At 47.8% G+C, this 13,873-nt stretch overlaps 2 protein-coding genes across 2 annotated transcripts in view; one reads left to right on the top strand and one right to left on the bottom strand.

The window, feature by feature from the left end:
- LOC311428313 (uncharacterized protein) overlaps positions 1–13,873 on the bottom strand; it is a 290,619-nt gene that overhangs the window by 94,985 nt on the left and 181,761 nt on the right. The gene's annotated exons all lie outside the window — the stretch shown is intronic.
- On the top strand, positions 242–5,824 carry LOC311428308 (uncharacterized protein; the record flags this gene model as incomplete). Its single annotated transcript, XM_084539827.1, has 11 exons — positions 242–295; positions 477–632; positions 790–941; positions 1,326–1,473; positions 2,105–2,242; positions 2,627–2,803; positions 3,342–3,497; positions 3,649–3,750; positions 4,152–4,254; positions 4,515–4,574; positions 5,467–5,824. 11 exons carry the CDS (start codon positions 242–244, stop codon positions 5,628–5,630), a joined length of 1,410 nt encoding a protein of 469 aa, XP_084395953.1. The 3' UTR covers positions 5,631–5,824.

The following is a 13,873-nucleotide window of genomic DNA, read 5'->3' as shown; positions in this document are numbered from 1 at the left end:
TGTGCACCACACTGGCAGCATCTGGAGCTGCCATTGCCCTGCTTTCCTGGTCCCCTGTGCTTTCCTTCCCAGTGTGAACGGGGCTTTGCTCCAGCTCTGAGGAATTCCATGATGGGCAGTGTGAGTCCAGGCAGTTCTGCTGGAGCAGTTGTCAGCTCCCAGAGCAGACCAGAAGCTTTTCTTCCCACAGGTGCTGCTGGAATTTACCACTTCTTCAAGCATAGCTGTGCAGGTAAACACCATGGAGAGGATCTGGAATCTGTTTGCTTTCCTGAACAACTGTTGCAGTGAAGAGGTAAGGAGCCAGGCACCCACCAGCCAGGCCATCTCCCTTTCCCTTCTCACGGATTCCTGCGAGGCAAACCTGGGCCTAGCACAGGTGGGGGCCGTGAGCATGGCTCTGCCCTGAAGGGAGGGTCTTTGTTCCTCCTTTCCCCTGACTGAATGTGTCATGTCTTCCTTCCTTCTTTCCATAGCCATTTGGAAAATACCTCCAGCCTTCTCAGAGGACAGCCGTTGTCCTCAAGACTCTTGACATAATGAGTAGCTACAGCACCGAAGATGATGAGTATCATTGGGCTGAATTCATGATGGACGTAGCACTTGAAGACCCTGCCACCTGGCTGATGGAAGTAAGCAGCCTGTGGCTGGATTGCCCTGTCCTTGAGCCCTTTCATCCCTCACGTATCCTGCCTCGAATTCCCAGCTCTTGGGCAGCAGTTTCAGTGGCCCCCGGGGCAACTGGCTGCAGTCCAGTGGCAGCTACATTCTCTCCCACATCTCCTCCAGGTGCCAAAGCTTCTGAGGTTCATCCATGAAAGCCTGAGCGACTGCACAGATTCAGAACACCAGAAACTCTTCTCACTACTTTCCACAATGGCCAACCATTTTCCTAGGGAAGTGCTCATAAGCATCTTGACAGACCTTCCGACACTTGACAGGTACGAGCCCCAGAAGCCCTGGGGGCTTTTTCTATGTGGGGAGAAGGACCTGGAGAATCTCTGGCCCCTCCATCGCATGGTGCGCATCCTCCCAGTGGAGTGGGCCCCTCCATCGCAAGGTGCTCGCCAGCCCTGTTGGAGCAGCCAGGGTCTCAGCATCCAGACCGGACCAAGGCAGCCCAGAGACCCCATCACGATCCCTCCTGCCCCACAGGGAGCATCACCTCAGGCCCCTCCTGCTTGCCCAGCCTGATCCCCCAGGGCTCCCTAAGCACGGGGTGGCGAGGTCCAGGGCTGCAGGACAGCCCGGGGCCTGCGGGGTTGGTCTGGGTCATGGCGCTGTTACCAGGGCAGCCCTGCCAACAGTGTGTTCTGGGCTTGCAGCACTACGCTGGACATCTGGAAGGTGATACTTTCCCTTCCAATGACTTCAGAGAAGATCTTTCAGGAGCTACAGTATGTTCTCTGGGACAACAAAGTGTGCAGCTTCTTTGCAGTCAACGCCATGGACTTAAGCACCGTTCGCTTGGCTGTGAGTAACCAGACAACACACCTTGTTCCCCTTTGGGGCTATGTGTGCTCCTCCAGGAAAACAGGCACGGTCCTCTCCCCATCCCATCTTCTCCAGCCTGTCACCTCTTCCAGGACACAAGGACACAGCCCCTTAGGGCCAGCACCAGCCCCCCTCCACCAGCCATGCGGGGTCCGTGTGCTCAGACATGAAGCCTGCCCCTTTCCTGGCAGTGCTGTCTTTCCCCCGGCTCCTGGCAATGACTGGGGCAGAGTCAGGACAATGTCTGGGGCTGGGGCAGAGCCATGGCCTCTGCACGGGCTGAGCAAGCTGTGAGGCCAGGGACTAGTAGCACCTGTAGCCACCTGCTTCCAGTGCCTGCTTTGTGCCACATGGTACTGGTCAGTCGCTCCTCAGAGGTGTGAGACCAAGAGGCTGCAGATGGCCAGAGGGAAGGAGGAGCAGGCAAAGAAAGGATGCTCTGTGTTGCCAGGCGCAGGGCACACAGGAGCCACACACTCCTCCGCAGGCATGGCTGCTCCAGGACGGGCTGTGTGTCCCTCATGTCCTGCCCTGAGCTGCCAGGGGAGCCAGGAGCTTCAGGGCGCAGCCCATAGGCTCTGTCCATTTCTCATGGCTGTGTTCGTTTCAGATGATGTACTCCACGAATCAGATAATGTTGGATTTCTGTGACCCAGACAAGTTTCGGGTGTGTCTGAGGCTTCAAAGCCTGCCAATGCTCTGGATGGTGCTCAGAGCCCTCGACACGATGTCAGAGAGACCTGAGATGGTGAGTGAGACATTGCCAAGTGAAGACCTTTTGACAACCTGGTGCTGGGGCAGGAGGCAACGCCGTGGCTTGGCCTAGGCTGGGAGGCAGGAGGTGGGGTGGGTTGTGGTGTGGTGGGTTGTGGTGGGGCCTGGTGGCTGCCTGTGGAGCTTTCCAGAAGCTTTCCCGATGGGTTCCCTGGAAGCAGGTGGCAAAGAGGGTGACTCAGCAGGGGATACAGGATCTCTGCTCTCTTGAAGTCCCTTCCCTGTGCCCTTCTGTCCCCACAACACAGTCTGTGCTACCAGGACACAGGGCAGGAGTCTGGTGCTCCGTAATCAGATTATTTTGGCCAGGATGGCCCTTCCCCTCTTGACTAAAAGCAAATGGTGTCGTTCTGTACAGAGAGGAAAATTGTTGGTCCTGCTGCCGGACATGATGAATACACTGCAGTATGACAACACGTGCATCACCATGAAGGCCCTGACTATCTTCAAAAATGTGATTCATCATCTGGAGAAGAAGGAGGCCAGCCGCATCGCTCTGGCACTGGCTGGGAGACTCCTGCCTCTGTTTAACGATGTAAGACTGCTGTTGGTGACTGAGCCCCACAGACGGGCACCCTGCAATGGCACTGCCCTTCGGCCCAGGCCTGTGGGCAGCACTCGGGCAAGGCCTTCTCCTCTCTCTGATCCTCTGGGTTATGGTGGGCTGTCTTCTGGGCTCTGCAGTGCAGCAGGGCTTCTCCCTGTCGAGTTGAGAGCTCTGGGCAGCCAAGAGCTTCTGTTCTGGGGGCAGGAAGATGAAGGCTGAGCAGTCTTAGAATGCCCCAGAGGCATTATCAAAGGCCAGCTATGTCTCCTCCTCAGCCCATTCCCAGTAGAGCTTTGCTTTGACATGGCTGGTGCAGCTACTAGTAAAAGTGGGCCAGCTGGGACTGCACTCTGAGACACACACGGCCTGTGCAGGAAACCTGTTTCTTTGCCTTGTGCGGGCCTCCAGCTCCTTTGTTCCGAACACGAGGCTTCACCCTTCACATCAGCCTCCCTATGGCCTTTGCTCCCCATGGACAGGGGGAGGCTGGCAGTTGGAGAAGTCCTCCTTTTGTCCTCCCTAACAGGTGTCCAGTGAGGTGCGAGAATGCTCCGTGCTCCTCTTCAAAGACTTGATGGAGTTTGTGCTGTGGTGGAAAAAAGGAGAAATGAAGAAGACCGTGCACAGGGCCATTATTCCACTGCTTTTCCGGATGAGTGACGAGACTGAGAGTGTGGCCAAGGTACAGATTTCAGACCTGGCCATTGACGTGGGCACTGGGTGTGCTGACACCAGACGGGTATTCTGGGCATGGGGAGGGCCAGGGTAGCAGGCAATCAGACACTTTAGGTATGTGTGTGCGGTGCCATCTCCCTGCCTCTGCTTCTCCACAGGTCTCTGCAGAAGCCTTACTTGCTTGTGCAAAGTTCCTGAAGTGGAAAGAGCTTGAGCAGCTGGCTCAGAACGAAGACGTCATTAAGATTTGGGAGTACTTGGTAAGGAGAACCACACGGCCCCACCCCAAATGGACAAGCTTTCCCGATGTGCCCAGGCTGTGGGCTGTGCAGCTGTGCGTGGCCTGCGCTGCTCCAGCCCAGAGTCCCCCGCCTGCAGCTGCATTGTGGCTCCGTTCCCTCCAGCACAGAGCCCCAAGGGCTCTTCTGCAGGCCCCTCTGCCTTCCCCACCCCCAGGATGCGGGAGGAGACCCTAGCCCATCTGGGCCTTGGCAGCGGGACAGAAGGGTCTCCTAACTCTTTCCAAACCTCAGCCCCACAGAGCTCCTGGCTGGGAGCTCCGGATGGCCTGGGGGAAAGGGGAAGGGGGGTGCTGGCAGGAGGGAGTCGTCCAGCTGGCTGGGGAGGGTCTGTGAGCTCTGTGCCCTTGTGCTTTCCCCAGCTCAGGCAGAAGAGGAGCAGGGTGGAAGGATACCTGCAGCAGAGCCTGCCATACCTGGAGGATGCTCAGGACAACTTGCGAAAGAAGGCTGTCAAATTCATCGGTAAGCCAAGGCCCTGCTTCCCTGTCTGGGCCCTGCCCTGGCAGCAAGGCCCAGCCCTGTGGGCCCTGAAGCCCCTGATTGTACCCCAGGAGCCCTGTGCCTCCCTCAGCCCCCTGCCCATGCACGTGGGCCTGGTGTGTGCCTTGCTCAAGCTCCCCCTTAGGCTCCGTCCTTGGTGGGAAGCTGGAGGGGACACAGGCAGGCTGGCTGGACATGGGGCTGTGCTGGGAAGCAGGCTCTGACAATAGCACTGTGCCTAGGGATTGCTGTCTACTGTGCTGGCATCCGGAGTGAGGAGAAGCTGAATGAGCTCATCCAAGGTGAGTGCGGTCGGTGCTGGGGGTGCTGCGCCCAGTGGACAGGGGTTAGAGCCTGCACAGTGTGCAGCCATGCCTTCCCATGCTCCAGGGAAATGGGGGAGACATGTGGGAAGCTCCTGAGCAGCAGTTTCCAGCTGATCCCTTTGTCCCACTTGCTTCCCCTGGCCAGGGAAGGAGACAGGTGGGGCTGGCATGGCCTGGAGGCATGCCAGGAGGTCTCTGAAGGTCCGTGGTGTTATAAGTTGCCCCCTTAATTTTTCAGAGAGCATTGTATTAACCATAGAAAGGAATTTATTGAGTAAGCCAACAGCAAGCAAAACAGCGCTGGGCGGCCGGGGAGTCTCGGCTCCGCCAACGGCATGCACCTCTCCCCCGCCAAGGTCCCTTTTTATATCTTGGTAATTCCGGGATTACGCAGCACATCCTGGTATATTCTGCGACTGCGCGCACTGTTGCTGGGGGGCCGTCTCTGTCCCTCTGGTGCTCGTGAAGATGAAGGCCGTAGTCTTCCTCGGCGTTGTGGTTCAACGTATTTTTTTTATTTGGTCATGTTGGCCCAGCGTGAGACAGGAAGGCAGGATGTTGATACACTAGTTTAGCAGCTTATCAGGAGGTGGTTACATGAGCTTTGCAGCAGTGTCTTTGAACAAAAGAGACAACTGAGATGCAGAAGGAGAGAAGGGGAGGGGGTTCTCTATTTTGTTACGTTAAGCAAAAGAATTTTCATAGTGTCTAGCCAAGCATTATACAGCTCCTTACTTCAGCAGGGAGCTTTCACAACTCCCGCTCCTCAGACAGAACTCCTTGTTTTTATAATACAAAAGACAATGAACAAACATTTATTGTGTATTACAGGTGGGTTTCATCTCTGCTCTATTTCTTTCTGTTGCAGCCCTCCAAGTTGTCATGAAGGATGTCAATACACCAGTGTGTCTTCTGGCAGCTCAGATCATCCTAAAAATAAGAAGTCAAATTAAGACGCCAATACCTCTATGGGTTCGGCTTGCAGAATGTTGCTGCTGGCCCTGCATAGCCAGGGCAAATGACTCTTTTTAATTAAAGCTGGAATAGCAAATCCAGCTATTAAGATATAACATGCTACAAAGAGCATGTTAAAAGACGTTATAAACATTAGATCAGTTTAATAGTTGATGATCACTTTTGTTTGTTTGTGTTTGTTTTTGTTTTGTTGTTGTTTTGTTTTGATGTTGGGTTTGCTGTGTTTGTTTTCAGAATTGTGTTGTATGGCACATTACTTGTATGTGTTCCCTGTTGTGCTGTCTGTCATTTCTGGGGGGTGGTTTAGTGTTATCATATTGCTCTGCTGTGTAACTCTGCCTTCTGATATGATAAAATTACTGGTTGTGAGACTAGTGGGGCCATAACCTCTGTGCTTCTGGAACCATCTCTTGGAAACTATTAATAATGTTGTGGTTTAAGCTAGCTGGCAGCTAAGCACCACACAGCCGTTCACTCACCTTCCCCCCCTCCCTCTCTGGGGTAGGAGAGAGAATCAGAAAAACAATGAAAACCTGTGGGTTGAGATAGAGACAGTTTATTAGGACAGTAAAGAAAGGAAACCAATAATAATGATAATAGTACTACTAATAATGTGTACAAACAAGTGATGCACAATGCAATCACTCGCCACCCGCTGACTGGTGCCCAGCCTATCCCGGAGCACCCAGTCCCCCCAACCCAGCCAGCCCCCCCATATAACTGTTCACACCAGCTACAAGGAGGAAAATTAACTCAATTCTAGCTGAAACCAGGACACTATCCTAGTAGATCACGTTTAGTATTCATTTGTGCACGTCATCTTCTCCATTCCAAGACTCGACTTGTGTGTAGCACATGTGCATATCTGCATGCCAAAGATTCTCCCCACTGAGGTTTTCTTTGGACTCGCGTTTGGAGAAATGTCACTGCTGTGGGTTTTGTGTTGCTGCTGGGGAAAAGCACAGCTTTGTGCATCCAGTTGCATTAGGATATTGTCTCAGAATCCTGATGGTGCACTGGGCTCCTGACTTGTCAGATGCTGGGCCTAGCCAGGCAAGAATGCAGAGGAGACAATATCATGCATTGTTTGTCTAACCTCACTGACCTTCATTTAATTTTCAATCCCTCGGTGCTACCATCCTTTGCCACCCCTTTGTGCCCCATTCTTTATCTCACCAAATGGTTGACACAGGCAAAGGAGGGGATTAGTTGAGGCAACCAAGTGGTGAGACCGAGAGCAGTGTCTCTCCAGGGAACTAGACCACTCGTACGACTATGCATCACTAGGAGGGTTGCTGTTCACCACGTGAGCTAAAGTGCAGGCACACTGATTCTGACATAAGCTTGCATTATCCCACCTCTGCGTATCCTCCACTCCATTCTCGCTTGTTGGTAAAGTGAGATTTAGTCCATTTCATTTATTTGCTGATAGAAGGTGAGGTCCTCTATGCAGAAGTATTATGTTCTCCCTTAATCCCACTTTAAATCCAGGTTGGGAAGAAAAATGTTAAAGGTGTTGACTTACAACAGTGTCTGATTGTGAAAATTAGCTTGTTAGGATGACACATGACATGATAAAGATAGGCTACATACAATCTTTTAAACTAACCCTAGTCTAGTAGGAATGCATTTGATATTACCTTGTGAGGATAATGGTGAAATAAAGCACACATTAGAAAAAAGATCTTTATCTGATACAGAACAGGAGATGTCCATTTATTTTCACTTTTCCAGTTGTTCATCTGTCTTTGTTGGTTTGGATGGGTTTATTTGGTTGTTTGCTTGGTGTCATTTTGCCTCAAGCAAAGATCCTTTACAGTTGTCACTAATGAGTGGGTCGTGCCAGTGTCTAAAAGGAAATCAGTTGTGTCTTCCCCAGTCTTAATAGGAACCAGGGTTTAGAGACTGGAATTTCATTCCCTGGTCTCCAGCATTCTGAGTCTAAATCTTCCAGGGTTCACCACAGAATGTTTAGGTTGAGTATAAGGAAAAAAATTCTTCACTGAAAGGTTTGTGAGGCATTGGAACAGACTGCCCAGGGAAGGAGTTAGTAGTCACCATCCCTGAAGGTATTCAAAAATGAGTGGATTTGGTGCTAGGGACATGGTTTAGTGGTGGACTTGACAATGCTATGTTAATGGTTAGACTTGATGATCTTAGAGGTCTTTTCAAACTTAAACGATTCAATGATTTAATCACAGAATGGTTGAGGTTGGAAGGGACCTCTGAAGATCATCTAGTCCAACCTCCCTGCCAAGCAGGAACACCTAGAGCATTGTGCAGGATTGCATCCAGGTGGGTTTTGAATGTCTCCAGAGAAGGAGACCCCACAACCTCTCTGGGCAACCTGTTCCAGTGCTCTGTGGTCCTCAAAGTTGTGGTGGTTTTACCTTGGTAGACAGATGAACTCCACCACAACCACGCCGTCATAATTTCCCCTCCTTAGAAGAGAAGGGGAAGAAGAAAAGAAAAGAAATAACTCATGGGTTGAGATAGATAAGGATAATGTAATTAAAAGAAAAGATAACTATTAGGGAAAAAAATATATTATTAATTAAATAATTTAACAAAAGGGAAAAAAAGGAAAAGGGAAAAGAAAAAACAAAAACAACAAAAAAGCAAAGGCTAACTTCCCACAAACATGTCATACTTGACCACATCCTTGATGAGAACAGATGTTTTCACAACTAGAGCCCACTCCTCCGCTCTTCTTCCATTTTCCACCTTTTATTGCTGAGTGTGACATCACAGGGCATGGAATATCCTCTTGGTTGGTTTAGGTCAGCTGCCTTGGTAATGTTCCTTCCTCACCTCTTGCCCATCCCCATCCTGCTGGCTCTTGGGGGATTAGAGGGAGTCCTGATGCAGTGCCAGTACTGCTCAGCAGCAGACATAGCAGTGGTGTGATACCAATGCTCTTCTACTTACACGTGCAGAGCACAGCACTCTATGGGCTGCTGCAGGGAAAGTTAACATCCCAGCCAGACCCGGTACAGCTGCCCAGGGGTACTATGGAGTCTCCTTCTCTGGAGACATTTAAAACCCTCCTGGACGCGTTCCTATGTAACATGATCTGGGTGTTCCTGCTCTGACAGGGGATTGGACTACCTGATCTTTCAAGGTCCCTTCCAATCCCTACAATTCTGTGATTATGTGATTCTGTGTAATACCATCATGATTATACTGGCTATAGCCACAACTACACATTAAGACTTCTTAACAATGCACAGTCAATACTTTAACACCATATATACATGTACATAACAAACAATTAAGCTGAATATCACTAACAATATCAATCCCATGGCTAGGATCTTGTCAATTCTTTAACATAATACTTACATATCAACAGTGATTGGTGCCTTTATCACAAACAGATGGCCCAGCTTCACCTCTATAAAAACCTCCTGTGTCCTGGGCCACAAAGTTTGAGAAATCAAGTTGTGTTTTTGCAGCAGAACATGTTTTTGAAGTAGAATGTGCTTTTGCAGTAGAACTTGTTTTTGAAATAGAATGTGTTTTTGTAGTAGGAAACTAACCTTGTGTATTCAAAGGTAGTTGTGTAGTCAAAACAAAGGGAAATGCTAAGTAGGTACGTGGACAGTAGGAGGCTTCACTGTTCCAAAATGAGGAGGAAGACTGAGAAAAACTGTGTGAGAACAGTAAAAACAAAAATCACAGGCTCTCTAATCATGAGAAAAGAGGGGAAAATGAGAAATTAGAGGATTGATCAAATAAAACTGTACATACATGGTATAGAAAGGCTGTGTGGAGCACTGGTGAGAAGGGAGAGCAGCAGGCGCAGGCACTATTATAGAAATAGACCCAGTAATTCCATGCACTGACCAAGGCAAGACAAGCTTTACTGTATTGCCTTGGGGGGGGGGGGGGGGAGGGAGAAGTCTGGGTGGCTCTTTTGTGGAATGTGAATGAAATGCACTTTTAGTGCGAAGCGAGTGTGGAGTCCTGATCCGCGGTTCCATAGTCCTGTGAATGTCACGGCCATAGACGGCCAAAGGAGAAGACAAAAGGACGAAAGAGAGTCTCAGGGAATTAAGAGCCTTTAGTTGTATGTTATCCTGGGCATGGTAAAGTGTTCAGCAGTATACCTCTCTCCTTATCCTAGGTACAGGCGTGTGGTAACCCCGTAAACAGTCAAGTCCACGGCACCATGTCAGGAAGAGATGGGGAATAAGGGCTCCAAGGAAGAGCAGAATGGGGATGGAGACTCTGGAACTTTGTCTAAAGATGGTCCTTTGTGAAAAATGATAAGGAATTGGAAAAACAACCCAAAAAACAGGGAAAAGGAAAAAAAAATGGTTAGATATTATGTAAGTGCCTGGCGTAAAAAGCCAATAAAAGGAACTTCAGTATTTTGGCCAAAATACGGGTCTGATGAAGACTGTGTTTATCAGACTCATATTTGTATGCAAATGATAAGGTTCCTTTTTTTGGAGGAGGAATCAAGTTATGCTGCTTGCTGGGTCCAGGAGGTGAATCAGCTTTTACTGAAAAAGGGTCAGGATCAGGGGAAAGAGGAGTTAGAAGAAAGGACTGGTCAGTGAGAACCCTTGGATAATTTACTCCCTCCCTATAATCCTAATATTGTACTGACGGCAGCAGCAGCTGCCCCAGAAGGGGGAGGGGGGGAGGGGGTGGGACGGGACAATCTTGGAGGTCTCTTCCAACCTAGATTATTCTGTGATTCTATGATTCTGTCACTAAAAAGAAAGTGCACTCTAAGCTCCGATGAGAATTAGAACAATGTAAAAATGACATTGAAAATTTTCCATTTCCTGATACTAATAGTGCTGGCACTTCTATGTATCCTCTTATGGAGGTCCTGATTGGACCAGGGCAAATAGGTTATGTGAACTCTGCTGTCATCAGCGGAGAGGTTAAGAGTTTTAAGAAGGAAATTAAACCTTTAATTGAGGATCCCATTGGACTAGCAGAACAGTTAGATCAGTTTCTACAGCCTAATTGATATCCGTGGGCGGAGATTATGTCAATCCTGAGTGTGGTATTTACTGGAGAAGAGCAGGGACTGATTAGGAGGGCAGCTATGCGAGAATGAGAAAGAGCTACCTCCCCCATCCCCGGACCAGAAGTGATTCCAGGAGAGCAGAAATACCCACTTGATGACCCCAATTAGAATAGTAACAACCTGTAGCACAGAGCTCCTATGAGACTTAAGGGGCATAATAATAATGGCGATTAGGGAAGCTGTACCAAAGTCCCAGAATTTTACTAAAGCATTTGAAATGCAACAACAAAAGGATGAATCCCCTAATAACTTTCTGCAAAGACTGAGGAATAGAATAAGGAAATACTCAGGGATGAATTCGGAGGACCCTTTAGCCCAAGCGCTTTTGAAAGTACATTTTGTGACTAAAACCTGGCTGGACATACAAAAAAAGCTCCAGAAGATAGAAGGATGGAGTGAAAAGCCACTAGAGACCCTCCTGCAAAAGGCCCAAAAGGCGGATGTCAGGAGGGGAGAGGAGAAGGAAAGACAGAGCAAAACTAAGGATATCCACGCTGAAACAGGTAATGAAGCAGAGGATTGGAGACAAAGGGAGAACGTCTCAGGAGGAGAAGTCGGACCCAGAGCAGAAGGGAGAGGAAGAGAGATGACAGAATGACTGTAGTGGGTTTATATGGCAAGGTTTTGGTAGCAGGGGGCCATAGGGGTGGCTTCTGCAAGAAGAATGCAGAAGCTGCCCCATGTTAGATAACAGCCCTGCCACTTGCCAGAACTGAGCCAATAAGCAATGTTGTTTGTGCCTCTGTAAGAGCATATTTAAGACAGGTTAAATAAGCCCACCTGAGTAAAAACAGCACAATGACAAGCAGAGAAAGCTACCTGTGTTGCAGCCTAAATCATGACAGGGACAAAGAAGATGCTGCAAGTGTGGTCAGGCTGGTCACTTGAAGTGGGAGTGTCCAGAACAGAAAATGAAGAGGTTGCTTGCTGTTACAAATTCAGAATAGAGGAGTCAGGGGTTCTCAGAAAGCTGGTCCCACCTAGAGCCCTTGATGACCTAATGAAGAAGTTCTGGGGCAGTTAGATCATCACTGAGCCATCAAGTATAAGCGCTTAAATTACCTAATAAATTAACTGATAAAACCCTAAGGGCAACGGGAATAGAAGGGATGGGGATAACAGCGCCACTTTTGGGGGATACCAAACTGAGCCTGTGGGATAAAACAATCACTGGGCAATTACTGTATGTACCTGAGGCAGGGACTAATTTGCTGGGGAAGGATTTGATGATGAAACTGGGTATACAGATAGTAAATTGTAAGACAGGAATTACGGTATCAATGAAGTTATTGACAGAAGATGATGAGAAAGAAATAGACCCCATAGTGTGGGTCAAGGAGGGAAACAGGAGGAATTAATATTACTCCCGTAAAGATGGCTATGCAGGAAGGATATGAGGCAATAAAGCAGAAGCTTTATTTCAACTATTTCAACTATTTCAAGCCCTATTTCAACTGAGAGATGAAATGGTCTTAAATCAGTAATAAGAGAATGGATTAAAGATGGTTTATTGGAATCATGCATGTCTCTATCACTCCTATTCTGCCAGTAAGAAAGGCTGACAGTTCTTACCGACTGGTACAGAATCTAAGATAAATTAATGAAATAGTGTGGAAGCGCCACCCTGTGGTTCCAAATCCATATACTCCAAGAGCAAGATCCCACATGAGCATAAGTGGATTCAGTGCAGTTGATTTAAAAAATGCCTTTTGGGCCTGTCCTCTGTACCCTGCGAGCAGAAACATATCTGCCTTTGAATGGGAAGACCCTGAAACAAGTCGGAAATAACAGTATAGATGGATAGTTTTACCTCAGGGGTTCACAGAATCACCAGATTTATTCCGGCAAGTCTTAGAGCAGATTTTGGAGCAATTTCAATATCCACAGGGGGTATTACTGTTGCAATATGTGAATGATCTTTTGTTATCAGGACAAGATAACACAGTGGTGAAAGAAGCCACTAACAAGTTACTAAACTTTCTGGGAAAACAGTGCTTGAGAGAATCAAAAAACAAATTGCAATATGTGGAAAGAGAAGTTAAGATTTTAGGGCATCTAGTGTCTGAGGGAAAATGGAGAATAAATCCAGAGAGGATTGAAAGAATTGTTGAGCTACCCCTAGCCAAAACTAAGAAAGACCCAAGGAAGTTCCAGGGGTTAATAGGATATTGTCAATTATGGATAGAAGCATATGCTCAGAAGTCAAAAGGGTCGTGTCTTAAATTATTAGAGGAGGAGCCTAATAAACTTGAATGGACAAAAGAAGAAAAAGAGTTCGAAAATTTGAAGCGGAGCCTAATCACAGCGCCTGTTTTAGCTCTACCCACATTAAATAAGCCTTTTTATTTTTTTGCTACTGTGGATCATTAGGAGTATTGACCCAGGAGTGGGGGGATAAGCAGCAACCAGTGGCTTATTTGTCTAAATCGCTAGACCCAGTTTATAGTGGATGGCCTGAATGTGTTCAAGCTGTAGCTGCAACTGCGATTCTGGTTGAAGAGAGCAGGAAATTAACTTTTGGGGGTCATCTGGTAGTTACCACTCCGCACGCCGGGTTAAGACGATCTTGACTCAGAAAGTTGGGTGCTGGCTGACTGATTCTAGAATTTTGAAATATGAAGCAATACTGATTGAAAAGGATGATCTAGTGTTAGCCACAAAAGCATGCTTGAATCCAGCTACTTTCCTATGGAGAGGAGAAAGTGCCGGAGAGGGTATAGAACATAACTGCCTGGATTTAATTTATTATCAGACTAAAATGAGACCTGATTTACAAGATGTTCTCCTTGAGGAAGGAGATATTCTGTTTTTTGATGAATCTTCAAAGGTGGTACAGGGAAAGAGATATTATGGATGTGCTATAATTGATGGATTAAGTGGAGAAGTAAAACAGATGGGCTGATTACCCAATAACTGGTCAGCCCAAACTTGTGAATTGTATGCTTTGAATCAGGCATTCACACTTCTTAAAAGGAAAAAGGGAATAATCTATCCTGATTCAAATTATACTTATGGGGTGGTTCATATATTTGGTAAAATGGGAGGAACGTGGGTTGATCAATAGTAAGGGGAAGAAACTGGTCCATGGAGAGCTTGTAAAGCAAGTCCCAGACAATTTATTATTACCTACTGAAATTGCAAGAGTGCACAAAAAAGGGCACCAGAAAAAAAAAAGAAAAAAAAAAAAAGGAATCCAGTCACTGCCCAAGGTACAAAAGATACAAAAATATGTATCTGTGGGAATATTTACTCT

This window comes from Aythya ferina (genome assembly GCF_964211825.1).
Source record: "Aythya ferina genome assembly, contig: HAP1_SCAFFOLD_42, whole genome shotgun sequence".
NCBI classification, from domain to species: Eukaryota; Metazoa; Chordata; class Aves; order Anseriformes; family Anatidae; genus Aythya; species Aythya ferina.
The sequence above is the reverse complement of the archived record's forward strand: the minus strand, read 5'-3'. Positions and strand labels throughout refer to the sequence as shown.